General features: G+C 39.2%; 3 protein-coding genes across 4 annotated transcripts; 2 read left to right on the plus strand and 1 right to left on the minus strand.

The window, feature by feature from the left end:
- The first annotated feature begins 1,163 nt into the window (after nucleotides 1-1,163).
- Nucleotides 1,164-6,168, plus strand: LOC126701979 (uncharacterized). Of its 2 annotated transcripts, none has more exons than XM_050400508.1 (14): nucleotides 1,164-1,304; nucleotides 1,395-1,480; nucleotides 1,641-1,756; nucleotides 2,007-2,104; nucleotides 2,864-2,947; nucleotides 3,043-3,176; nucleotides 3,336-3,408; nucleotides 3,492-3,537; nucleotides 3,742-3,851; nucleotides 3,947-4,054; nucleotides 4,128-4,187; nucleotides 4,819-4,880; nucleotides 5,401-5,713; nucleotides 5,884-6,168. In XM_050400508.1, the coding sequence occupies exons 1-14, from the start codon at nucleotides 1,224-1,226 to the stop codon at nucleotides 6,097-6,099; spliced, it is 1,587 nt and encodes a 528-aa protein (XP_050256465.1). In that variant the 5' UTR covers nucleotides 1,164-1,223; the 3' UTR covers nucleotides 6,100-6,168. The 2 variants fall into 2 exon arrangements, with proteins under 2 accessions (XP_050256465.1, XP_050256466.1); XM_050400509.1 differs by having other exon boundaries at nucleotides 1,182-1,304; nucleotides 1,637-1,756.
- Nucleotides 6,169-6,573: 405 nt separating this feature from the next.
- Nucleotides 6,574-10,153, minus strand: LOC126701980 (mitochondrial phosphate carrier protein 3, mitochondrial-like). Its single transcript, XM_050400510.1, has 6 exons — nucleotides 9,648-10,153; nucleotides 8,236-8,597; nucleotides 8,095-8,138; nucleotides 7,378-7,592; nucleotides 7,152-7,276; nucleotides 6,574-7,005 (listed from the first exon to the last, which is right to left on the minus strand). The coding sequence occupies exons 1-6, from the start codon at nucleotides 9,999-10,001 to the stop codon at nucleotides 6,942-6,944; spliced, it is 1,164 nt and encodes a 387-aa protein (XP_050256467.1). The 5' UTR covers nucleotides 10,002-10,153; the 3' UTR covers nucleotides 6,574-6,941.
- A 7,476-nt stretch (nucleotides 10,154-17,629) lies between these two features.
- LOC126704365 (uncharacterized) lies at nucleotides 17,630-18,532 on the plus strand. Its single transcript, XM_050403350.1, has 2 exons — nucleotides 17,630-17,819; nucleotides 18,006-18,532. Exons 1-2 carry the CDS (start codon nucleotides 17,630-17,632, stop codon nucleotides 18,530-18,532), a joined length of 717 nt encoding a protein of 238 aa, XP_050259307.1.
- Nucleotides 18,533-26,930: the final 8,398 nt, after the last annotated feature.

The raw sequence follows: 26,930 nt of genomic DNA on the forward strand, positions 1-26,930 counted from the left end.
CGACTATGATGAGAAGGGATCTCTGAGAATGCTAGGCTTCCTTTAATTTTAAAGAGAGCTGGGTGGATGGAAGTTTTAGGGTCTTTTGAAAACTTTGGGATGTATGGCTTATGAAAATATTGAGAAAATTTAAATAATAAAAAAGAGTCTTGTAGTCTAAGTTATGAACTTATGAAAAAAAAAAAAAAAATGACCCCCCTACTTAAAGCCATGAAAAATGAATCCGGTTTACTAAATACTCCACTAAATATTAAATAAACAAAAAAGTTCTACTAACTAATTTGAAGAAAAATTAAAATGGATAAGCTCCATTAAAACTATAATCCCAATCCTATCTTAAGAAGGATTATATATATTGAATCCCAATAAAATTCAAGTATTGAATCCCAACTCTCTAGCCAATTGAACCCTTTTGATATGTTCTTCCTTTAAAAAAAAAAAAAAAAACATTCAAGTAAACGCACTTTGTGAGTTCCAGTTAACTCAACTAGTAAAGTCTCTGATGATTGAATAAGAGATCTGAGATTCAATCTCCGCCTATACCAAAAATTGATTGGTGTTTTGGTCTAATGATAAAGAATTATCATCAGGAGCAGACGTTATAAATTGAAACAATCTAAAAAAAAGGTAAAATGCACTTTAATTTCATAAGTCTCACCTTGTGCTTTATAAATTGCTTCATAAATAAATATATATATATATATATCTATATATAAATGGAGAGAGAGAGAGAGAGAGAGAGAGAGAGAGAGAGAGAGAGAGAGAGGAAACAGTCTATCTAGCACATAAAATGGTTGGAAATTCACATTCAAATCATATCATATTGTTTTCTCAAAAAATAATACCTCTTAATGAGGGTGTCCATACTTGTTTAATTTTATGTCTCTCAAATTGGATTCCATGTCTTTGTTCTCTTTTCAACAATGTAAGAGCACCTACAAAAAATTAGTGTAGTTTGGACTTGGAAGAAGATAGCCTCTTTGAAATTCAAGATGGCCAAATGGGTAACTTTCTAGCCCATTAGTGTTGGCAAACAGTCTCTCAGATTTACATGATAAGGCCCATGGGCCTATTAGTGTCGTCTTAGTTTTCTAGTCTAAAATGGGCCTAATTCTAACCTGTGGCCCATAAGAAATTTATGTTCCAAAATCCTTAAACCCTGTCTCCGTCTCTGTCTTTCTGTCAGACTGTCACTACTCTAAAACCCTAAAGCACTTCCTCACATGGCGATTTCGGGTATAGGCTTCTCTTGCAAAACCCATTTCCCTCTCCGTCCTATCTTTCCCTCCCTCCGTTTTCTCAAGGTAATTTACATCTATATATGTATGCTGTTTGTGTATCAGTAATGGGGTTTTCTCATTTCTGTGTTAATCATTGGATTCATATATGTTTAGCTTCGACTTAGTTCGGTGGCTGCAGTTGAGGCAGTTGAGGAGCCAGAGTGTGTTACTCCTTTCAATTCAGTTCATGGAAAATGCAAGTGAAGCTCTTTGCTTTGTTTCTGAATTTGGGTTTTGTTTATGGTTCAAATTTATTATTAAAGCTACCTTCTTTGTGTGTGTGTGTGTGTGTGTGTATTATGTTGTGAGAAAGTTTGAATTTTTGTACTTTTTTGGTTCCATTTCATGGGGTGAAGTGAGTGGAGGGGATCAAAAGGCGCTGGAGTGGAAGAGGTTGAATTCCAAAGAGCTTGGAATTAGTACTTCGATGATTACAAAGCCGACAAGAAAGGTTCTGAATGGACTGAAGAGAAAGGGTAAGCACTTGGCTTATAGCTGGTTTTAAATGTACAAAGTAATTATCAGTGTTGTTGCGTTATATTTAGCTTGTTGAACTGTGTAGTAGAATCATTATTGTACTAATTGTGTTGTGTTTGATTGGGCAGCTTTTAGATTTGTTTGGGTGATAAGACTTATGTTTTGGTATCATATTAGCTTCTATCATTATGAACGCTTGTTCTACGCTTATGGTGTCTAAACACTACTTTTTTTCTTTTTTTGCCATAGGATATGATGTTTACCTTGTTGGAGGTTGTGTACGGGATCTTATCTTACAGCGAACACCAAAGGATTTTGATATAATAACTTCAGCTGAACTTAAAGAGGTTGGTCTCACTTTCGTCCTACACTGCCATAGTGTTGATGTTTTAACTGGTTTCTTGAATTTGATTCTTTTTGCTACATGAAATTGTTTATCAAATACACGGGTTGATAGTTTCATGAGAGGCTAAGTAGTAATTATGCATTAAGATTCATCCTAAATGGTTATTGCCAAATGCCAAGTCAATAATAAATGTAGAGAACTTAACAAAGATGATTAAGTTTTGGGAAAAAAGAGAAAAGAAAAAGGGAAAATGCAAAAAAGTGGATGTCTATTGTTATTAATTATAAACACTGGAAGTTGCATGTTGGTAAAAGAAAACCAAGGTTTGTTAGATGTTTTGAGGGAGGAATAGCTTACTTAGATCTAGATCTTCCTAATTTTACATCACAGTACAGATATCATAGTTAAACTCTAAAGATGTAATTTTTGGCTAGGACGAAGGCATGCGGAACATATGGTACACTAAATTCTAGCAGAATTGATAAAGTGATAGTATTTGGTATTCTAGAGGATGATGAGATTCCCCATTTTGGTACATTGGATTGGTATCGCTATATATGTGGCTTGCTTAAACCATTTCTGCATAGGGACCATTATCTCTGATGAGAGTTCCCTCTGAAATCATGGTTTCCCCATTCACTAATTGATTTCAAGTTGTGAAGTTCATTGTTCTTTAAACCTTTATTACGAGTGCAAGGTCAAGATAAAATTCACCAGTTAGGCTTTAACATACAATGATGACCATAGACCCTATTTTCAGGTTATGAGAACATTTTCATGGTGTGAAATAGTTGGCAAACGGTTTCCTATATGCCATGTGCACGTTGAAGATACCATTGTGGAGGTTTGTCACTTTCGTCTCATTCTAATCGCAGATTTTTTTTTCAGACTTTATTTTGCTTCTTATGTTATGTAACTTAATTTGTCTATCCAACCTAGGTTTCGAGTTTTAGCACATCTGGACGAAAGTTTGATAGGGACTTGAGTGATGATTATGAAAGACCTGTTGGTTGTGATGAGAAGGATTATATTCGTTGGAAGAATTGTTTGCAGCGGGACTTCACAATTAACGGGTTGTTAATAAGACTCTTGTAACTTGAAATTCAGACCTTTCGTTTCATTTATGTGGTGTGGCTTTGAATCTCTTTTATGTAACTTCTCTCTTCTAAGATTTTCACATTCATTTAGCTTTTTTCTTTTCATTCGATTAATCTGCCTCTTTCTTATTGCAGGTTGATGTTTGATCCATATGCGAGAATAGTATATGACTACATAGGAGGCATGGAAGATCTTAGAAAATCTAAAGTGTGCATGTATTTCTTAACCATTGTGGTTTCTTACTTAGTTGGCAATGTACTTTCCCCTCACATAGTCTTCTGTGGGCATAGGTGCAAACTGTGATTCCTGCAAGTACTTCCTTTCTAGAGGATTGTGGTGAGTTGTTTGAAGTGTTTCTTATGTATGTTTTACTTTGTAACATGGGCACTTCTGGATTTAGATTTTGGATGTGTTGAAGAGGTTTTTTTTTTTTTTTTTTTGGGGGGGGGGGGGGGGGGTGCGGTTGTGTGTGTGTGCGTGTGTGCGTGGAGGGATTGTACTCGCGCAATGGAAGTAATGTCTAACTCTACATCTCTGCAGCTCGCATTCTGCGTGCAATAAGAGTCGCTGCCCGTTTAGGATTTCGTTTTTCAAGGGAGACAGCTCAATTTGTTAAAAATTTATCTTGCTCAGTAATAAGACTTGATAAGGTAGTTAAAGAGCTCTTACTTTCTCCTTTACCATCTCCTTGTGATTACTGTACATGAAACTGCCCTTAGCTAAATTGTGATTTCAAAATGTTTAGGCTAGGCTACTGATGGAAATGAACTACATGCTTGCATATGGATCTGCTGAAGCTTCTTTGAGGTTATTATGGAAATTCGGACTCTTAGAAATACTTCTACCCATTCAGGTATGGTTTGATAATTAAATTTCTTTGTTATTTGTCAGTCAGAGTCTTACAAGTTTAATATAGCTTCATGCAGGCAGCTTACTTTGTTCGCCATGGTTTCCGAAGGCGTGACAAGAGGTCTAACATGCTTTTGGTAACTTCCAATATGTGTCCTTTTGATTATATGCTTTATGCTTCTTACCAATATAAAATAAACTTTTCTGTTGGAAAAATACTTGAAAGACACAGTTGTTAGAAGCTAAACACATTCTCTTGCTTTTGCATACTTACAAATTTTGTAAACTAAATTCTCTTGCTTTTGCATACTTACAAATATTTTAAACTAATAACCCAACAAAGACATCCCCCAAGTTTCCATTCCAAGTGATGACATCCTCTTCATGGCAATATCATTACTTCATCCTTAGATATCAATATTGACAAGCGTCACAACAGGGCCATAATTATATCTTTGTTAAGATGTGTGAGGCTGTCTTACTCATATTTATTGTAGTTTTCAGGCCTTCGTACCTGGTGATAGTGCATCCTAGATGTATGTATAATGGTTTTCTTATAACATTTTCAATTGTGCATGCTCTGAAGACTCCCCCATTATCATATGCATAAATTGCAAGGATTTGAAGCATATCTTCTAAGTTTTGACATTTTGAGTTTGCCTTTTCTGTAGCACCAGTTGCATAATATCTCTTGATTGGGTATAATTTCAAGAGCCTGGAAGCTGAATAGCAAGTGACTGATCCCATTTACTGTTATTTCATCTGCAGTCTCTGTTTTCTAATTTGGATAAACTTCTGGCACCTGACCGCCCATGCCACAGTAGTTTATGGTAAGATCTTATCAAAAACAGAATTCTTATTTGTTTTCTCTTTCGATTGGTAAGTTACTCATGCACCTGATGAACATACAACCTCCACAATCCACTCATTCTTGTGGAAGGAGGAAGGGTCTTCTGAGCTAGAGCTCATTGGCAATTCTTATCTGTTTTCTTAATTTGTTAGGTCATATTCTGAACATATTTTCATTTCATTGCTGACTAGGTCATATTCTTTTAAACAATGAATTTCTATGGTTCTTCATTCTTCAAAGTGGATAGTTTCAATGAAATACAATTATTCTAAATTTGTCTGCTCACTTTCTATGGTTATGATTTAATTCTATAATTAAGGGAGTCAATTTGTTTTAATTCAATGATACGAAGAGGTATCTTCAGGGACAATTAAAATCTTTTTCTTTCTCTAGTCACTGATTTAATTGTGTGTGTGTATCAAACATACATGGAAATTCTTGGAAGTTGATTTTAAGTTGGACCAACCAAGAAAATGCTCATGATGGGTCTATGCTTTCAGGGTTGGGATCTTAGCATTCCATACAGCACTGTCTGAGTTTCCTAGGGATCCTATGGTGGTTGCTGCATTTAGCCTTGCAGTCCACAATGGTGGAGATATATCGGAAGCAATAAACATAGCTAAGAAGATCACTGCACCACATGATGTTAGCTTTCATGAACTATCAGAACCACAGATTCTGGACTCTCGGGCAATGACACATGAGGTTATGAATCTTGCAGCATCTGTTAAAAGCGCACTCTGTAAGATGACTGATGAGCATTTTATATCTCAGGCAATGTCAGGGTACCCTCAAGCACCTTATTCAGACATGGTGAGTATTTTTCTGTCATTCCTTTTTCTTCTTTTCAGTTTAGGGAAATCAAGAATTCAACCAACAGTGCATCACCTATGAACTTGAGGTCAGAGGGATAGGTGCAGCAGTGCACTTGGTATAGTTTGTTTGGTCTAAAGGACACTGATTCTTTAATTCTTGATTTGCAGGTATTTATTCCATTGGGATTATATTTAAGGGTGTGCAGGATCTTTGAGTGTGTGAGAGACGGTGCTGAGAAGGGTTTTGTGGCAAAGCAAGGCAGCAAGATTGACTATGAGTCCTTGGCTCTTGGAGGGATGCAAGAAGTACGGCATATTTTTGCAAGAATTGTATTTGATACAGTGTACCCACTTAGACTGAATCAAGAACATGGTAATTTATAAATATTAAATTATAGAAAAAAAAAAAAAGCATTCTTTTTCAAAGTGGCCTACCTAATTATCCATTGTTAAGCTGGTGTTGTTAAATATGTAATAGAAATAGTGGGAAGCAATTCGAAATAGATCTATTTCCTAGTTTACATTAAATATTACAAATTTAAGAATATGACACTATACATTCTTAGACCTTCTCCAATTCGCAATTTAAATGAAATGAAAAGGATCCTGTTCCTAACAATATACCGCAATTGTCATTAGGTCTTCCTATCCACCATAGTAGAGTTGCTAAGTGTATTTTACATAATTGAACCCTATAACATTTTTGGTATGCCGTTCAAAAGATACCCTGACATTGGCTACAGATACCTTATCCAAGGAAAATCCAGAGATGGGCATAAAATTAAATGAAGATATCAGTTCTGTTACAGGGGAACTACTGTTGAACCCTTTGGCTTACCAAGTCCCTAGTCAAACAAGTGGTATGCAAGTGCGCTCATAAAGACTGTTCATTTGATCAAAAATAGAGTAGCATTGCAAATAATCTGCAGTAAGCTGCTAGATATGGGCTACACCTCTAAGGGGAAATTTATCCCTAAAATTACCAAAAACCAAATGGATATTTTTGGGTTGGAGGATGTAATCAAAACCATCCCCTCAAGAATCAAACGAGGCAGTGAGAACATGAAGAACGCAAACAAAATCCGCTTCTAGAATAGAGTACAATTCCCACCAAGAAAAAAAATGCCTTCATAGCAGGCATCAGCAACCCTAATATTATTTAATCCGTCAAAAAGAAAGATAAAATGCCTTTCTTAACATTTGTGTCTATTGACCATCAGCTAAATTCACGCCGTTGCAAGAACAGTGGCAGCAGGAGCAGGAGGGGGACTAACGCCGCCAGTAGTTGGCCTGTAAGAACAGTAAGTGTCATGATTGTACAAACATAAATAGTGAACTTCCTACGTATGAACTATTCAGGCATATTAGAGACCATAAGGAATGTTGCCAAGCAAATAAAAAATTAATCTATGGATACGAAGAGAGAAGAAACTTACAGCCCAACAAAAACTTTGAAAGCATCATAAATTCCCCACTGGGCTCCGGTGAGGGTTCCAATCATGACTATACGGAGAGGAAGGCCACGGGTGAAAAGACCCCACCACCCTAGCTTTTGCACGGCCTGCAATAGACAAATACAATAAAGAAAGTGAGCATAGGAGAATGAAGATTATATATATTGGTGTGTGAGTCCATGAAGTACTATGCAAAGAATTCACGCACATCTCTAACAGTTGCACCCTTGGCATTGTTAAGGAAAGACACCAGGTTGTCAGCGGGATGCGAAACAATGGCACAAAATACACCAGCCACATATCCACCAGCAAAGCTCACCCCAAGCTGCAAAGTTTTGCTGCACTGGTCTTTTGGGGTTGGGATGGCATACTTGTACAGCATCTCCACAATAGTTTCAAAGGATGCAAATTTCATCATGGTATCTGCAGAATACACCCATTTTGATCAAAAACCACCTAACAAAAGGAATTAAGAAGATTCAATTCTTCCTACAATTAACCAATTACGTAAGTGTAGATTAATATAGCCAAAGAAAAAATGAAAAATAAAAACTCAATCTTCTACAGCAGTACAGCTGGACACCTTTCACACAATAATCATGCCTCAATTGCCTCATTGTCCATGCATCACAGGCACATAAATTGGTTAACGGCAAATGTTTAGTACATAAACAGCCATAAATGTTTCTTAAACCAGATAACTAGAAAAATTTTAATCAAATCATAGCACCAAATATTGGATTATGTAGTTGCACAGAGCATCAAAGTTTTGTTTTCATATTTAAATTTCAGAATGTCTAAAGACTCGGAAAATAAAAGCTCTCTTTCAATCCTGAGCTGATAGATAATAAGTAAGAACTAGTGAAATACCAAGTATATCACCAAAAGACAAGTAACATGAGCTGATGGAAATGCTTCAACTTACATGGAATCTGACGTCCCCATAGAGGAACAAGTCCTTTGTACAATCTGAAAATTCAAAAACATCAATCAAATTAGAACTACAAAAAAGGGTAATAGTTACTACATAACAATGCCTTTTGTTTTTTTGCTACAAGTGTCATACCCGAGGGTTCCTTCAGACTTGACAAACTTGGGAAATCCATCAGACAAACCCCTGGCAAACCCAGGCTGAGTTTGGACACGAACTTTCACAGCCTCCATGGGGCAGAGGGCAATATCAGCTATAAATTCAGCAGATGCTGAACCAGCAAGATAGATCAAGGTTTTGTACTTGGCTGCAAACTCAGGCCCAGCAATGTCTGAGTAGTACTTCTTAAAGAACTCATAAAATCCAAATTTGCAGGCACCCTGCATACTGTAACCAAGCATAGTGGGCACCCAACCCTTAAAGAAACCTTTAACTCCCTGATCCCTGAACAACACTCCAAATCCAGATGAGATGCTCTTATATTTTGCCGGGTCAATCTGCAAACCTTGAAAACATCAATCTTAATTCAATTCGTCCAATGAGAATTGTGGACACACACACACACACTCAACCAAGTCAAGTAAGCCTTAATTCTAACTTATGAATCATCCTTTGCAACTAATTGGGATCCACTATTTCCTATATGTATCATTTCAAGTAGAGTGTGTTGCCATTTTTTTAAAAATGTACCAAATATTATGAATAAAGAAACACATAAACTGGACAATTCAACCCCACTGACCCCACAAACAGCAAAGAGCCATGGCCTTAGCCAGCCACTTTTTGAAAGTTGAACGGGACAAAGAGCCACACTTTCAAAGTTGAGAGGAAAACAAATTCTCTGCAAACCTTGATGGGTTCAACGCATAATTTTCAATCCACCAACCAAAATACTTAAACAACCATTACATATATTACTATTGACAAATCAAAACCATTTCAAGCTCACAAAAAACATCAATTCCAATTTCCAAATACAAAAAATTCGCTTTTGCAATTTCCCATCACTTTCGTATTCATCATGAGTGCGCCCATTTCAATCAATCAATATCATCATTCATAAAAATTTCATATCGAATAAATTGCAATTTTTGGTCTCTCAATTTTAAAACGTTTGATTTTGGACCTTTCAATTTTTAAAATATTAATAATTTAGTCCATTAGCTTATCTTCTATTCATTATTATTTTCCGTCCATTTCTTACTTGCATTTTTTTTCCCCTTAAAAAATATGAGCTCGATTCAACTTTAGTCTCTTAAATATGAATGACTCAGCATTTCATTATTCACGTAAAAAAGAGTATAATGACCATATATACTTGTAAACTGTTAAAGTCGTTGCGTGTAATGATTGTATGATAAACGAAAGCATGATAGAGAGAGCTAAAATTGTTCGGCTTAACGGTTCGCGTTCGCGATCAAACTTTACGGTTACATATTCTACTAAGCACTTATTTTTATAAAGATTCTAAAAATAAAGGAAATGAAAGCGATCGACTAGCTAGGAATGAGAGAGAAAGAGAGAGAGAGAGAGAGAGAGGAGCAGACCTGCATGTTGCACTTGACGAGATCGAGAGGAGTGACGGCGGTGTGAGTGAGACCGCAGCTGAGGATTCCGCCGGCGGTACAAGCGGCGTAGAATTCCGGCGAGTACATCCGGACCTTCTCATTCGGCGCCGGGATCACGAAGCTCCTTGTCGTCGTCGTCTTCGTCGACGATAATGATGAAATGGACGGTGATGATGATGATGATCCATGATCATGATGATGATCAAGGTTAGTGGAGCGAGTGAGAGTGTCCAAATCAAAGAGTCTTTTGGACAAAGAAGAAGACGACGAAGAGTAAAGAAAGCTCGGGATCATAGCTCTGCCAGTGCCAGCTTTCAGAGAATCTTTTTCCATTTCTCTTTTTCTTTGGTTCTTTCTTTCTTTCTCTCTAAAAATGTGTGTATGAAACTCTTGGAGTTATTTGATTTTGAGAAAGAGAGTGAGAAATAGTAAGAGAGCGAGGTAAATGGGAAATGGGTGGTTATGGGCGCAGGCAACAGTGAGGAAATGAAATGATTCCCAAACTTTTCGCGCTTTTTATACTATTCCTTTTTTCTTGCTAATCTTTGACCTTCCTTATTTAATTAGTATTTTTTTAAGTAAATAACACTTGCCCTTTTTAGCTATTTCTTGTATCAAACTACTTTATTTATTTTATTGTTTAATTTTACAAAATATTTATCATTAATAATTTTATTTTAATATTTAACACATTAAAATAATATAATAAAATAATATATCCGTTATAATAAACAACACCCAAAACCACAACCACAACTACCACTATAACCACATAAATTATATTATGTTACTTTACTATTTGAGCTACCCTATAGCTAAAAAGTTAAATGTTTTACCTATACCACCGCCAAATGTAGCATACTGTTTGTATATTGTGGTGCCAAAAATAGTATTTTAACAATTTCATGCCACAAATGTGGATGCTTAAAATATAAAATAGACAATATAACACTCTCACCCAAAAAAAAAAAGACAATATAAAAAAGATTTGGATTCAATTCTTCCTTAAACTAAAAAAAAAAAGTAATTGGTATTTTGGGAAAATTATCATGAAGCAGACAATATAAAATTTGAAATACTATTGTATTTATAAAATATGAGTTATGTTAACGAGTGTTCTTAGAACAATTGTTAATAAACTATTTTAGAAAAATTTTGACACAACTTTTATGGGAAATATAAATGTCCTTGGGACATGACACTAATCACAAAAAAAAAAAAGGTTGAAATTCATCATTTATTATGTTCTTAAAATCTTCCAATTATATTCATTGTTTACATCAATTTGTAAATTATTTGTAGTAACAATTGGGGCTCAAATTTATCACAGTTTTTTTATTTTATAGGAAACTATAAACCTTATTAATTAAGGAATAGAAATTACATCATGGACGAGCTTCTTCAAGAAAACAAGGATTCCCTTTAATCCAAGTAGAAAAATCATCAATGTCAAAAGCAAGTTTTGCTAACAGACAAGCAAGTCTATTGCATTGTCTAATAACATGGGAGATCTCAACACCTCGAACCTTATGCAAGGACGAAAAGTCATGAAACTATGGGTTTTTATTAAAAAATAACTATAAAATCCAATCTATATTATTAGTTAGGCAACGTTTCAAACATATTTGGTTTCTAACAATTCGAGTTCTCTGCACTCGATTTTGTCCAGTGAATTTGCACTTAGAAATCGAGTGTCTTACACTCAATTTCCATACTCACTTGGAAATTGAGTGTCTCACACTCGATTTTCTCAGAGCAAAATCGAGTCCTCTGGACTCGATTTGTTAGAAATGAAATTTGTTTCAAACCTTGTCTAACTAATAATATAGTTTGGGTTTTATAGTTATTTTTTAATAAAATCTTGAAACTATGCCATATAAGATAGGAGCCACTAAGATGGGCGCAAGACTACGCTCTGCCAAAGAGTTAGAGATAGTCAAATAATCATCCTCTAGAATAAACTCCTAAATTCCCATATCTCTGGCAAATTGCACCCCATAATCAAACGCTTACAAGTGGTAAGTTTGTTTTTCTTTTTTTCAAGTGGCACAAAAGTTTTAAAAACTTAATTTATTGTGATATTGTTACAGCTTACCACTTGAACTAGTTGTCGACTTACCAATTGAAAAAACAAAAAAAATGCCTTTAGACTTTTTTGAAAGTAAAAACATAATTCCTAGTCATTACTCATTTGTTTGTTCTATTTTTTTATACTAACAAAATATTTCAATATATATGTGTGTGGTTTTACTAACGTATGCCCTTAAAGTATTTATTAATAAACTATTTTATGAAACTTTTTTCAAAACAATTTTGAAGCTGTGATTTATTCAAAACACTTTTTTTTTTTTAATTCATTAGTATGTACAAATAGATTCACTACTTCATTTTAAAACTGTGATTCACTTTTTTAAATAACTCATGTTATAAACTTTTTTTTGATAATCATTCATGATCCGTGAGGGCATTTTGATCATTCGGCAAAAAGGGTTAGGTGACAATACCACAAAAGTAGTAATACAACAAGATTGGTTGCAATGTTGTTCTTTCGGGGACATCTAAGTGATAAGATATAAAATTTTTGTAATGTTAAGAAGAAGAAAAAATGTTGCAATGCAAAATATAGTATATTCATTTGCAATAGCTTCAATTTTCCTTGATTGCATTTTTTTTTTCCTTGAAAAAGTAGATTCAATTTATATATGAAAATTGAAAGGCATTTTGACAATATTTAATTTTAATGCTAAGTTACGATGTTCTTCAAATTTAACAGGTTCTTAAGGGATTATTTCCCCTACAAATTTAAGAAAAAAAGAGAGGTTTTAGCACCATTTTATTTAAAATTGGTTGCAAATTAAACTAGATTGTTGTAATACCCAAAAAAAAAAAAAAAAAAAACTCAATGTTGATATCCCTTTAAAAATCTAACAACCAAAAACTATGATCATTATCTAAAATTCAATTTTAGACATACCTATGATTTATTATAACTTTCTAAGAAAAGAGATATATATACACACACTACTAATACTACTATTTAAGGGGCTTCCCCTGTTTTGACTAGTTTTTTTTTTTTTTTTTTTTTTCAAAATACCCCTATTTCCCTAGATTTAAGTAAAGAAAAAAAAATTAAAGGATAATAAAGTAAAAATACATACCACCACACACCCTTTGTGCGATAGTTACTCCACAAGTATAAGTGCTTGTGGAGTGTGAGGGGTAAGGGCCGGGGTTCAAGTTTCCAGGAGAGAGTTTCACACACATATACACTTAGATTAGGTTAGAGTAGAATTCTATCTTGTATAAAATAAAAAAATAAAAAAAATAAAAAAAAAAAAGTAAAAATACATCTTTAACTCCCACTAAAATATTGCCTATAAAATAGGATCACTCTCCTACTAACCCACTTATTCATAAGCAAACTTCACTTTTAAACTTTTCTCTTTCTTTATTTTTTTAATTAATTGGCCAAAAATATATTTTTTTTTATAAACCCACGTTGTTATTATTATTATTATTTTTTTTTTAATTTTAGAAACTCACGTTAAAAAGTTAAAACCCTACATTCATTCCCTTGCCATCCACTTTTTTTTTTTTTTTTTAGAGAAATGTTATATCTACAACATCTATACTATGAGTGTGTGCTCAGAGGCTCTTCTATTTTTTGGGTAAGAGTTAATTTAGAGCATTTCTTATAATTTGGGATAACTAAATTTTCCAATCACAAAAAGACATAGGGGTGTGATGAATTATTTCACCACACATAATACTCATCACATCCTTAGGTTTTTTCTATGATTGGAAAATGTAGTAATCCCAAATTATAATAAATACTCTAAATTAACCTTTACCCAAAAAATAGAAGAGCCTTTGAGCATGCGTGTGAGCGCATGCTCAAAGGCTAATGAGTGTGTGTGTATATATATATGTATGTATGTAAAGAGGATTTCCCTCTTTCAACTGGACTTTTATGTGGTTCAAAAATATCCTCATTAATGAAGAATAACTTCATTTAGAAATAGGATCATAAATGTCAAATAACAAATTCCATTATGAATTTAAAAAGAAAATTCCTAAAATTTTTTTTTTCTTCATGTTCAAAAAAGAAATTACAATTACTGCTTATCTCTAAAGTTTATCTTTTTATTTATTTTTTTAAAAATATATATTTCTAAATTATAATACATGCAAATTATTAACTTTTACCTAAAAAAATAGAAGTGCCTCTAAGCACGCATGTGCTTAGAGGCTAGTGTGTGTGTATATATTATATATATTTTATTATAAAACCCAGTCATAAGCCAAGTATTAGTATGATGCAATGATGCATCACCAATGACATCTATACTTCTGCCCTAAGCATTAAATTTAAAAAGGAGATCTTGTACAATTCTATGTAACACAAGTAGGGCTCTCTCTCTACCTCTTTCATTTTTCCCAAGTATTTTGTATGGTGAATATAATTTATCATAATTATGATAGAATTATTTTAGTTGAAGGTTTTTTTTTTTTTTTTTTTTTTTTTTTTTTTTTTTTTTTTTTGTGAGCAGGAGCTTTTGAGTGACTCTTAGAGCATTTGCAGTAGTGGAACTAAATAGCTATAATGCTATTTTAGCTCTACCAAAATACCAAAAATAGCCATACAGCAGTGGAGGCATTCTTATAATTTTTAGCTGAATTGCTACAGTGCACATCTATTTATAGATGTGCACTGTAGCAGACATCTAAAAAAAAATTAATTTTTTATTCATCCCGGATTAAAATAACACTACTTTGTTTATTTTTTTCATTTCTTTTATTCTCATCTCACTGTGCTCTCTCTCAATGTCACTCTCAAGCTCCCATCTGAAATTTCTCTTAAGCTCTCATCTCTCAAGCTCTCACCTCTCTGAAACTCTCAAGCTCACTCTCACCATCTCTCAATCCATGGCCGGCCCTCCCCACCATCTCACCTAAAACTCAAGCTTAAGCTCTCATCTCTCAAGCTCACTCTCTCAAACTCTCACCTCTCTGTTTACCGTCGCCAGCTGACCCACCATCTCATTTGAAACTCAAGCTCTCAAGCTTAAGCTCTTAGACCCACGTCATCCCAAGCCGCCCATCTCTCTCAACTCCGGTCTCTCAACTCCCACCGAAGCTCGACCCACCAGCCATCCTAGCCGCCGATCGCCTCAGACCCACTAGCCGCTGATCGCCTCAGACTGACACCGTCCCAGCCGCCCATCTCTCTCAGATCGCCTCAGACCCACGTCGTCCCAGCCGATCCACTTCAAGTCAGTTGTCTGTGTCATTTTGTAGTGAATTTTTTCATCTTTTTTATTTTTTATTTATTTTTTATTTTTATGAATTAGTGAATTTTTTCATTTGGGTGTTCGTTATTTTGGCATAATTTTTTTGGGTTTGTGTCATCATGCAATGTTATGGTGTTATTTTGTGGTGAAAAATGGTGTGTTGTCGGCAAAATTAAAAAAACCTTTTGTATACACTTGGTGTTATGTGAAAAATATAGCTATGTGATATGGTGTGTTAGCAGTTGGCATTATGTAGGATTGTTTGCAATGATGTTGAACTGTGTGATGTATGTGATTTTTGATTTGGCACTATGGGATTTTTTTTGCTGTTTTTGCTGGGTATAACATTTGAATGGACAGAATGTATTTGAATTGGAATGTATTGGGAATTTTCTGTTTGCAGGAATTTGTTGTGTGGTTTTCTTGTAATAGAACTTCTTGTGGTCTCTGTAATTTGTGCAGGGAAGTTTACATTTTTTGTTGTCTTTGTAATTTGTTGTGTTGCACAAAACCACAAAGAGAAGCACACAAAAAGGATTTCTTGTGGTCATTTTAATGAGATTAAGCTACATGTCAAATTAAGTATTTATGCAAAATCATGTACTATTGTTATAATTCTAAGTGTTTTAAGTTTTGATATAAATGTTAGTTTGGGAATTTTCTATGTGCAGGGAAGTTTATGGAGTCACGTAGGGACACAGAGTTACGTAGAGACCTAACATTTATCACGGGTATCATGAACGGGGATATAGAAATTAACTCACAATTTTTGGGAATGTCTCAAAATACTTCTGTGTCAGTTTCCGATTCTCCACCTCAAGTTGAGAATGCCTCTTCTACAAAAGGAAAACGGGGCTCTAACTTTAGTGTAGAGGAAGATAAACTCCTAGTACCAGCATGGCTCAATACTAGTGTTGATGCCATAAAAAGTAATGAACAAACACAAAATACATTTCGTCAAAAAATTTGGGAATACTTCATGCAGTACAATACATCCAGTACCACATGTACTGTTATCTCCTTGCTAAGTTGTTGGGGAGTGATTAGTGAAAAGACAAATAAGTTTGCCGGATGTATGACTCAAGTTAACGCACTTCATCAAAGTGATATAACCGAAGAAGATAAGGTATAAATTATATTGCAATAGTGTTAACATGTCCATTCACAAATAGTTTGAAGATATTAATCATGTTATATTTATTTTAAATTTTTTTAGATTACCAATACAAAGGCCTTGTATTTAGAGAAGCACAAGAAACCCTTTATTCTTGACCATTGTTAGCTCATGTTAAAAGACCAACCAAAGTTTGCCGATCCTAACAATGCTAGATTGAGATCATCTGTTCCTCCAACTCCGGAGTCAATATCTATTGGTGAAGGGGATTGTGGGTCCGGACTTGGTGACACTTCCAATTTTGAGAAACCTATTGGTAGGAAGGCCGAAAAGGCCATCCGAAAGAACAAAGCCACTGGAAAAGATGTAGGAGAATATTTGACCAAGAAATTGAAATTGATTGAGGATGTAACTCAGTTGGAAGAGGAAAAAATGTTTATTGAGAGGGAAAATATTGCGATTGAGAATGAAAGCACGGAAGAAAAACTTAAGATTGAAAAGGAAAGAATCATGACTGAGAAGAAAAAATTTGAAATGATAGAAAGGTTAAAGGAGGAGAGAATCATGATGATAGATACAAGTGGCTTGACCAGAACACAAAAACTTTTTATGAACAACTCCAAGAGGAAATCATGGCAATACGAAGTTCACGTAATTAATGAGTTTGATTGTATTTTGGATGTAGCTTAGAATTTTATGTATTTTGTAGTGGCTTATGTCACTTGACTTTAATCTTAAACTAGATGTATATATTTGTGTTGTGACTTGAAGTGCAATCTAATAAAGACTTTGAAGAGCAATCTTTTTTATCTTTTGTTAAGTTCCATTCGGTCTTGTGATAGGTATTGATATAATTCTTTGATCCAATGAAACTATTATTTGATCCACTATAAGTGTTACAGCCACTATGAGTTATAGCCACTATGAGTGTCTATTATATATCTTGCTGTTACAGCCATTATGAGTGTCTTTGATCCAATTATTTCTATTCATTGAACATTCCTAGTATCATATGCTTGGTTTTGAGATGACAGGTCTTAGAATAAATCTATGAACAATGAGCATTCATAGTATTTCCAAGTTGTTTTTTTTTAGATGTATGTGTTTGTGTTGTGACTTGTGCATGAATTGGTTGTATTCATTTTGTTGTGGCTTATGTCACTTGATTTTAATGATGCATCTATAGTAATAATTGATTTCCAATTGTCTTGAAAGTTGCATCCATTAATCACTATTTGTTTCGCAAGTTCCTTCTTGATGACTCAGATGAAGATGAGATAATCGAAGAACTTGTTATGGAAACATCACAACCTAAACGTCGTCGTTCTATCTGACACAATCATTTGGTAGGCCATGAGAGGTTTTTTCTTGATTATTTTGCTCTCACACCAATATATCCACCCGCTTTATTTCGTAGGAGATTTCGGATGAAGTGTTCTTTTTTTCTCCGTATTCAATCTAAGGTAGAAGCTCATGACTCTTACTTTATCTAAAAAAGAAATAGTGTCAAAAAACTTGGTTTATCTTCGTTACAAAAGATAACTACTGCACTTAGAATGCTTGCGTATGGAGTATCAGGTGATTTGATAGATGAATATGTGTGGATTGGAGAAACTACTGCATTAGAAAGTTTGAAAAAATTTGTTATTATGGTAATTGATGTTTTCTCTGAGGAATACTTGAGAAAGTCAAATAATGAAGACATTGCTAGATTGTTAACTCACGGTGAACATCGAGGTTTTCCAGGTATATTAGGTTCAATTGATTGCATGCATTGAAAGTGAAAAAATTGTCCATCTGCATGGAAAGATCAATATTGTGGTCATATTCATGAGCCTACTATTATTTTGGAGACAGTAGCATCATATGATCTTTAGATATGGCATGCATTTTTTGGGTTACCTGGGTCAAATAATGATATTAATGTGTTAGAGCGATCTCATGTATTTAATGAACTTGCTGAAGGACGTGCTCCTGCAGTACATTACTCAATTAATGGTCATGACTACACAATGAGATATTACCTTGCTGATGGCATATATCCAAAGTGGGCAACATTTGTGAAAACAATCCCAGCTCCACAAGGACAGAAGTATAAATTATTTGCAGCAGCCCAAGAGGCGTGTAGGAAGGATGTTGAGCGTGCATTTGGAGTGCTTCAAGCACGTTTTGCAATTGTCCGTGGACCTGCACGATTTTTCCATCTTGAAACACTCCAAAAGATTATGAAAGCGTGCATAATTCTCCATAACATGATTGCTGAAAGTGAGCAGGAAGATGAGCGGGAAGATAATGAAGTGGTAGATTTGGATTATGAACAAAATGATGGAGTGGATAATCCTCCTTTGCAAGTGTTACGTGAACAAAGTGATGAATTTTTGTCATACATTGATAGGCATAGACGCATAAAGACCGAGAAATTCATTTTCAACTCTAGTCGGACCTTATTGAACATTTAAGGCAATTGCAAGGCAAGTCGTAGGAACTTTCTTTTTTGTATGTTGAGAAGCATGAGTCATAGGAACTTGTGCAAGTGTGTGAGTTTTATTGTAATTTAGTTTGAGTTATGTATGTGAGTAAATCTATGGACTACATTGTTCCTGCTATAAAATGTGTTCTATTTTATATGTTTCCTTATAAAGTTCCTCCATTTCATAGTTCACATTGTTCTAAGATTGCTTTCGGACAATTGAGACGATAATAGGCTATCATGATAATTGAGAAATTGTTTTAGTAAAAAAAAAAAAATGTTTGAGTATAATTTGGGGTTAAAAAAATTACTTGTTAACATTAGACGATTATTTGCTATCATGTGGTTGCGGTGGCGGTAACGGTGGCAGTTGCAGGTGGTTGTGATTGTTGTTTATTGTAGTGGATATATTATTTTATTGTAATATTTATATTATTTTATTGTGTTAAAAGCTAAAATAGATCCACTGCTGCAGCATGTATGTAGGTAAAATAGATAAAGTAACTTTTGGTGGAGTTAAAAAGCTAAATTTTTAACTCCACTGCTGTGGATGCTCTTATGCACCGCTAACCTCTATTATCTAAAATATGGGAGTTAGTAGAGGGCTCAACTCCCCTATTGAACATGAGTTGATAAGTTGATAGGCCTAAAGTTCAGTAAGCTACTATCTAAAATTAACCCACAAAACAATATAAATAATTCACTTTGTAGAGAAAACAATACATAATTTTTAAAAATACAAGATTGTTGATTTTAATTTTTATAGGTTACAAATGAAATATTTTATATACAATTGTAAGAACCAAGTACAGGAACTCTGGGCCTTAGGTCCCTTGGGCTCACAATTTATTTGTAGTGGGTTTAAGGATTTCCTACAACGGGTCGTTCTCGGCAGAGAGACTCAAAGCAGTATTCAGTTGAAAGGCTCTCTCCTTGACTATTTTCTCTCCATTTTTCTGAACCCCCTCTTCTCCCAACTTTCTTCTATTTATAGTCAAGGTTAGTGGGGAGATCATGATTACAATCACCGTTAGTGCTACTAAGGGTCCAGTATTATCTGGTTAAAGTGGCCGTTTAGGTGGAAGGGCGGTGCAGCATTTATGATCTTGGGACTTGTTTCCACTTGCGCCGATTATGTTCGGCACCTCGCGTCCCCGTTCATATCGTGTCCTTCCCGGTCATGACTCAAGCGCTCTTCCGGGAAGGAGTAACCGGAAAAACTCCGGGAACATTGTGCTCAAAACCTGTTTTTACCTTAAGGCAGTTTCAAGAAGGGTCCGGGCCCAAGGACAGTGCGGGCTTTGGAAACTCGGCACCGGGCCTGCATCCAGGGCCGGTATGGACTTGGGCCCGGGGCCCAGACGGATCTGGGCCCAAGGGAAGTGTGGACTTTGGGAGCTCGGTGCCGTACAATAGCCCCCCCTTGATTCATACTCGGTTGCCGAGGAGAATCAAGGTGCTGTTTAGAGCCTTTTGATCCCAGGAGTCTTCTAGCCTTGGGCTTCTGGCTGTCACTTCTAATTAACATTCATCTCAAAAGACGCGCCGTTTCGCGGCGCCAGGCTCAGTCATCATTATTGCCTGACGGTTCGCAAACCGAAGCGGCGCGCACGTCAGTTACGCTTGGCATTCGTTGGGTCGCTCGTAGGCTGTGCCCATTTATTGCTTGATAAAGCGTTTCCTCTCCCCCCGTTTCTTTTGGCTCTATAAATAGTCCTTCTCCACACATCATTCCATTTTTCCTTCGCCTCTGATCTTTAGCATTTACTCTCTGCCGACCATAGTTCTGTGTGCTTGCTCGCTCAGCGCTCTTTTCCTCCTTAGAACCCACAGTAAGTCTTCCTTCCCCTTCCTTTTCCTTCAGCTTTGCTTTTTTGAGTTTATTCTTATAGTTTTAGGCTTTATAGATGGGTTATTCTTACCTCCTAGATACCCCGGCTGCGTTGGCCACCTTTAGGAGTAAATTTAGCATTCCCAGTGACGTGGACGTGGCCTACTGTCACGAGAGTGATATGGAATTCCACCGAGGGCAGGGTACAGCCTTCTTTCCTTTGATGTCCATCTTAGAAGGTGGGGTTAGGTTCCCGGTAGATCCCCTCCTGATAAACACACTCATCTACTATGGGTTGTGCCCCGACCAGCTTCCCCCCAATTTTTACCGGGTAGTTAGTTGTGTTAGCCAATTGAACCGAACCTTTAACTTACAATTAGACCAACATGATATTAACCAAATGTACAGCCTCTGTGGGAGCAAGTCCACAAATTATTATTTAAAGACGAGGGATGCTCGGGTACGGCTGATATCTTGCCTACCCGATTCGAACAGGAACTCCGCCGGGGAGTTCGTCAGGGTGCGCGGCAATTGGTTTGCCGGGGATATCCCTTGTCCTCTCACACGCCGTGAAGTGGGTTCGTACCCTCCCCTTCTTATAGTTGTTTGAGTAAAAAAAAATTTGTTTGTTAAAGGCTAACGCGTCATCTGTTCTTTCGCAGACGGCAAAGTTTTTGCTCAGGATCTCAGAGCAGTCCACGTCAGGGACCTAAACTTCGTCCTTCGTTCCGAGATCTTTGTGCATTGGGACGGGCAACTCCGGGCCTCCCACCTGATCCTCGGCGTGGAACCGGTCTACTCTACCTGGCAGCCTTTCAAGCAGGCGTTGATAGTAGACAGCCCCCTGCTATCGTACATAGACGTCCGGTACGTGAACTTCTTGCCGCCGAAGCTTACGACCGGGGAAGCGAGGGAATTTGGTCGGCGGTTCACTACCGCGGATGAACTAGCCCCCCTACGAGACGACTCCGCGGAACAGGTATCCCGGCGCCTTAGAGAGAGAGCTCACGAAGCCTTACAACAAGGGGACCAAGCCCAAGAGCAGCCCCATCCCGAGGATCGACCTGCCGAGAACCATCAGCAAGTGACAGACGCGGCTAACCTGCTAGCTGAAGCGATCCAGCCCGGAGTAAGAATGGTGGCAAGGAGAGCAATGACCCTAGACAGGTTCGTGCCTGGTGCCCGGCCGACCAACCAGCCCCCGCCTACTCAGGGTCGGGGTCCAGTTTCTCAACCTCCTCCCCCCTCGCAGTCCGGACGTGCCCGGAAGAAACAGAAAGTTACCGAGCAACATTCCACGGGTCCGGGGGACGCCGTAGTTCAGACTCCTCCCCGTCCAACCGGCGGGATCGTTATCCGCGAGCCGCCAACCGAGGCTGGCACGGGGGGCGCGTCTTCCTCCCAAGTGGCTCCAGCTTGGGAGCCTAAGTTCCTTTTGGACGGCAAGCCATTGCCCTCAACCGCCTCCATCCGGATGTGGGATAAGGGCGAGGGCGGACGTATCGCCCATACTTTGGCTGGAGCTCTTCAACTCCCCGAGGACGTGCATGCTTTCGAGGATGGGTCCGAGGAGTCTGTGGGGCGCCGGTTAGAGTGGCACGCCATTGCGGTAATTCTTTTATCTCTTCACTTTCGTATATATATATATATAGATTTCCCCGGATTTCCTTGTTAACCCCCGTGCTTGCTAGGCCGCTCAACTGGCTCATATCGTGGCTGCCCGGGCTCGGGAGCTTGATGAGGAGAATGAGCGTGAGAAGGAGGCGCGGGAGGCAGCAATGAAAACTGCTAAGGAAAAGGCGAAGACTGCTGATTCTGCCGAGAGGAAGGCTGCAGCCGCGGAGAAGTTCCGAGCATCGGCTGAAAAAAGGTGTGCCGAACTCCTGGCCCAGCAAAATGAGACAGAACTTAAGCTGGCCGAAGCCCTCAGCCTCAATACTTCTCATGCTGATGAGATAGCCGATCTCAGGGCCGGCTTGGTGGCCGCGGAGCAGAAGTGGTACGATGTAGGTTTCGCAGATGCCGAGAACTCTGCAGAGCCGGTGGTTACTGGGGCTCGGCGTATGGGTTTTGAGGCCGGATGGTTTGCTGCTCTTCAGGCACTGGGAGTTCCTGAGGATTCACCGCTGAGGGACCCCAGCCAAGTCCCATTCCCGAACCCTGAACCTGCCGGCCAAGATGCCCCGGCCGCTCTTGACGAGGAGGAGACGGCTAGTATGAGGGAGTTGGTTGAACAAATCGACTCCCATGCTGAGCCCGAGGAACTGGAGGCGACGAGCATACCTACCGTGCAGGAACTTCTTGACGAGGCCCAGCCTCTCACCCTGACCGTCCAGCAGGAAGTGCCCCCGCCGACTCAACCCCTTAGTTGACTTTATTTCCTTTTTATTTCATTTTTTATTTGCCTATGTCACCGGGATGTGGTAACCGAACCGTTGCACTATTTTATTGGTTTTATTTTGCCCATGTCACCGGGATGTGGTGATTGAACAATTTGTTTTTACTTGTTTAATTGGTAGTCCGTTCCCTTTTCCTGTTTCAATTTGTTGAGTGAAATTACTTCCGTTTGCGCTTTGCTTGAATTATACCCGTGCTATGGCCGTTTGACAGAATGATACCCCGGAGAGCCTGTAGTTTTGAGAGCGCTATTTGGACTTAATTTTTGTAAAAAGGCATAGGTTTTTATTAGGTTTTGGTTTGACCGAGAATGGAGTTTTCGTTATCCGAGCATTTGCTTTCAAGGTCTTCGTTTGTCCGAGTATTCGATTTTAACCGGGAACTAGTTTCGTATATTTAATTCGCAAGTTTCACACATGCTCGGTGATTTTGACTGGGCCGAGGGTCAGGTGTATGCCCTTAAGATTTATTCGTCAGATTTTCACATGCTCGGCGATATTGATATAGCCGAGAGTCAGGTTTCTGTTCTTAGGATCTTGTTCGTAAGGTTTTCACCTGCTCGGCGATATTGATCGAGCCGAGTGTCAGGTTTCTGTCCTTAGGATCTTGTTCGTAAGGTTTTCACCTGCTCGGCGATATTGATCGAGCCGAGTGTCAGGTTTCTGTCCTTAGGATTTTGTTCGTAAGGTTTTCACCTGCTCGGCGATATTGATCGAGCCGAGTGTCAGGTTTCTGTCCTTAGGATTTTGTTTGTAAGGTTTTCACCTGCTCGGCGATATTGATCGAGCCGAGTGTCAGGTTTCTGTCCTTAGGATTTTGTTTGTAAGGTTTTCACATGCTCGGCGATTCTCTTAATGCGCGTTACTGGTTCAAAAACAGCAATGACAAAAAGGTTCATCATACTCTTAATCTTCACAGAATACAAGTTTGACTTACATCGAGGGTTACGCGTAGAATTTCTTCAGGTTGTTGGCGTTCCATGGTCGGGGGAGCGGCCTCTCGTCCAGGTCCTCCAAGTAGTAAGCTCCTGCCCCTGCGATGGCTGTGACTCTGTATGGTCCCTCCCAACTTTGAGCAAGTTTCCCTGCAGCCACGTCCCGCATGTTCCCTACTACCCTTCTTAACACCAATTCCCCAGCGCTGAATTCCCTGGTCCTCACATTTCGGTTGTACCTTTGCGCCAGCTTCTGTTGATACTCGGCAAGACGTACGGTCGCGGCCTCCCTGCATTCTCCTAGCCAATCCAACTGCTCCATCATAAGGTCGGCGTTCTGCATGGGGTCGAACCCGGCAACCCGCGCGCTGCACAAGCTCACCTCGGTTGGTATTACCGCTTCTGCTCCGTATGCCAGAGAAAATGGGGTTTCCCCCGTGGATCTCCTGGGGGTCGTTCGGTAGGCCCACAAAACACTGGGTAGCTCTTCTGCCCACCTTCCTTTCGCTCCATCCAACCTTCTCTTGAGCCCGTTCAAAATAGTCTTGTTCACTGCTTCAGCTTGGCCGTTGCTCTGGGGGTATGCCGGGGTCGAATACTTGTTCTTGATGCCGAGCTCGCTGCAAAATGTCCGAAAAGCGTTGCTGTCGAACTGTAGCCCGTTGTCTGTCACTAGGGAATTCGGCACCCCAAACCTTGTAACTATGTTTTTCCACACAAATTTTTTCACGTCCGTATCCCGGATATTGGCTAAGGCTTCAGCTTCAGCCCACTTTGTGAAGTAATCTACGGCCACCAGAACAAAACGGCGGTTCCCCGTTGCTCGGGGGAATGGCCCGAGGATGTCGAGCCCCCATTGTGCAAATGGCCACGGACTGCTGACAGGGTTTAGATGTCCGGCAGGCTGATGGATCATTGGGGCGTGCCTTTGACATTGTTCGCAACTTCGAACATATTCGGCGGCGTCCTTCTGCATCTGTGGCCACCAAAACCCCTGCGTCATTGCTCTGTGTGCTAAAGATCGTCCCCCGGCATGCCCGCCGCATACTCCTTCATGCAGCTCGGTTAGAAGTTCCTGGATTTTTTCAGGATGCAGGCACAAGAGGTAAGGGCCAGCGAAGGACCTTCTGTACAACTTTCGGTCCGAAGACAACCAATACCTGGGAGCCATTCGTCGAATCTTATTGGCCTCGGCCTCATCCTCTGGAACTTTATCTTCGGAAAGAAAGTCTATGATTGGATTCATCCAGCATGATCCGGGCACCGCCACTTGCGCAACCCCTACTCCAGCTTGGTCGAGGGCAGTCTTCACACAGATGCTCGGTTCCCTTACCAGTTCAATCGTGATAAGCCTTGGTGTGTCCTCGGTAGCCGATGAGGCTAAAGTGGCAAGAGAGTCAGCATGCTTGTTTTGCGACCGGGCTACCTGGGATATTTTTACCGTTCCAAACCGACCGATAATCTGCTTTGCCGTACTCAGATAAGCTTTCATCCGGGGATCCCGAGCCTCGAAGTCACCAGTGATCTGATGTACAACCAGCCGAGAGTCCGAGTAGACTTCCACGTCCCTGGCGCCCAGATGCAATACTGCCCTCAGTCCGGCCAACAAGGCCTCATATTCGGCTTCGTTGTTCGAGGCTTTGAACCCCAATCTGAAGGAATGTTCCAGTCGCATACCCTCAGGGGTGATTATGACAATACCGGCCCCGGCCCCCATAGCGTTTGCTGCGCCGTCCACAAATAACCTCCATGGGCGAATCTCCGCACTACAGATTACCTGGCCTTCGTTCTTAGGTGTAAATTCCGCGATGAAATCAGCGAGAATCTGCCCTTTCACCGAGCTTCTAGGTCGGTATCTTATGTCGAACGATCCCAACCGAGTTCCCCATTTAGCAATCCGTCCTGTGAAATCGGACCTCTTCAACAGTGACTGTAATGGATACTCGGTGAGGACGAACACTGTGTGTGCCTGGAAGTAGTGTGGCAACTTCCTCGTGGCGTGTACCAAGGCCAAAACCAACTTTTCAAGCGGCAGGTACCTTGTCTCGGCATCGACCAAAGTTTTGCTTACGTAATACACCGGTATTTGCACTCCCCGGTCCCTTAGTAATACAGCGCTTACGGCATGATTGGTTACTACAAGGTACATAAACAGATCCTCCCCGGGCTCTGGGGCCGTCAACCTCGGCGCCTTTGCCAAATACTCCTTTAGTTCTCGAAAAGCTTCATCGCAGCTCTCGTCCCACTGAAACCCCTTCCACTTCTTCAAAAGTTGATAGAATGGCCGGCAGCGATCGGCAAATTTGGAGATGAACCGGTTCAGGGCGGCCAACATCCCGGTGAGTACCTGCACCTCCTTAGGGTTGCTCGGGGGTTTTAGGCGATTGATTGCCTCTATTTGATCGGGGTTAGCCTCTATTCCCCGAGTGGAGATCAGATAGCCTAGGAACTTGCCAGCCCCCACGCCGAAAGTGCACTTTTCGGCATTGAGGCGCAGCCCGTGTCGTCGTAGTATCTCGAATATTCCCCGAAGGTCTTCAATATGCTGCGACTCTTTTCTGCTCTTTATTACCATGTCGTCGATATAAACTTCAACCGTGCAGCCAATTTTGTCCCGGAACATCCTTGTCATCATACGTTGGTAAGTGGCCCCGGCATTCTTCAATCCAAACGGCATGACCTCATAGTGATAGTTCGCGTTCGGGGATATAAATGCTGTCTTCTCTCGGTCCTCGGGTGCTAAGGCAATCTGGTGATACCCTTGAAAGGCGTCCAGGAAACTCATTCTCGGGTGCCCGTACGTTGCATCCACCAACTGATCAATCTTGGGCATTGGGAACGGATCCTTGGGACATGCTCTGTTTAAATCGGTGAAGTCCACACAGACTCTCCATTTACCGCTCTTCTTCTTTACTACGACAGTGTTTGCTAGCCATCTTGGGAAGAATATTTCTTTTATGACCCCGGCTTCTTTCAGTCGCTGGACCTCCAGGTTTACTGCATCGACGTGCTCCTTTGATGCTCTTCTCGGCTTCTGCTTTTTCGGAGGAAATGATGGGTCCACATTGAGTTTGTGAACAATGAACTCGGGGTCTACGCCGGGAACTTCATACGGGTTCCATGCGAAGACATCTATGCTCTGCAACAGGAACAACAACACCTCTACCCTTTCCCGGTCACCCATGCTTGTACCTATCTGGAAGAATTTGTCACTATCTGGGAGAA

Source organism: Quercus robur, chromosome 10, assembly GCF_932294415.1.
Source record: "Quercus robur chromosome 10, dhQueRobu3.1, whole genome shotgun sequence".
Lineage (NCBI taxonomy): Eukaryota > Viridiplantae > Streptophyta > Magnoliopsida > Fagales > Fagaceae > Quercus > Quercus robur.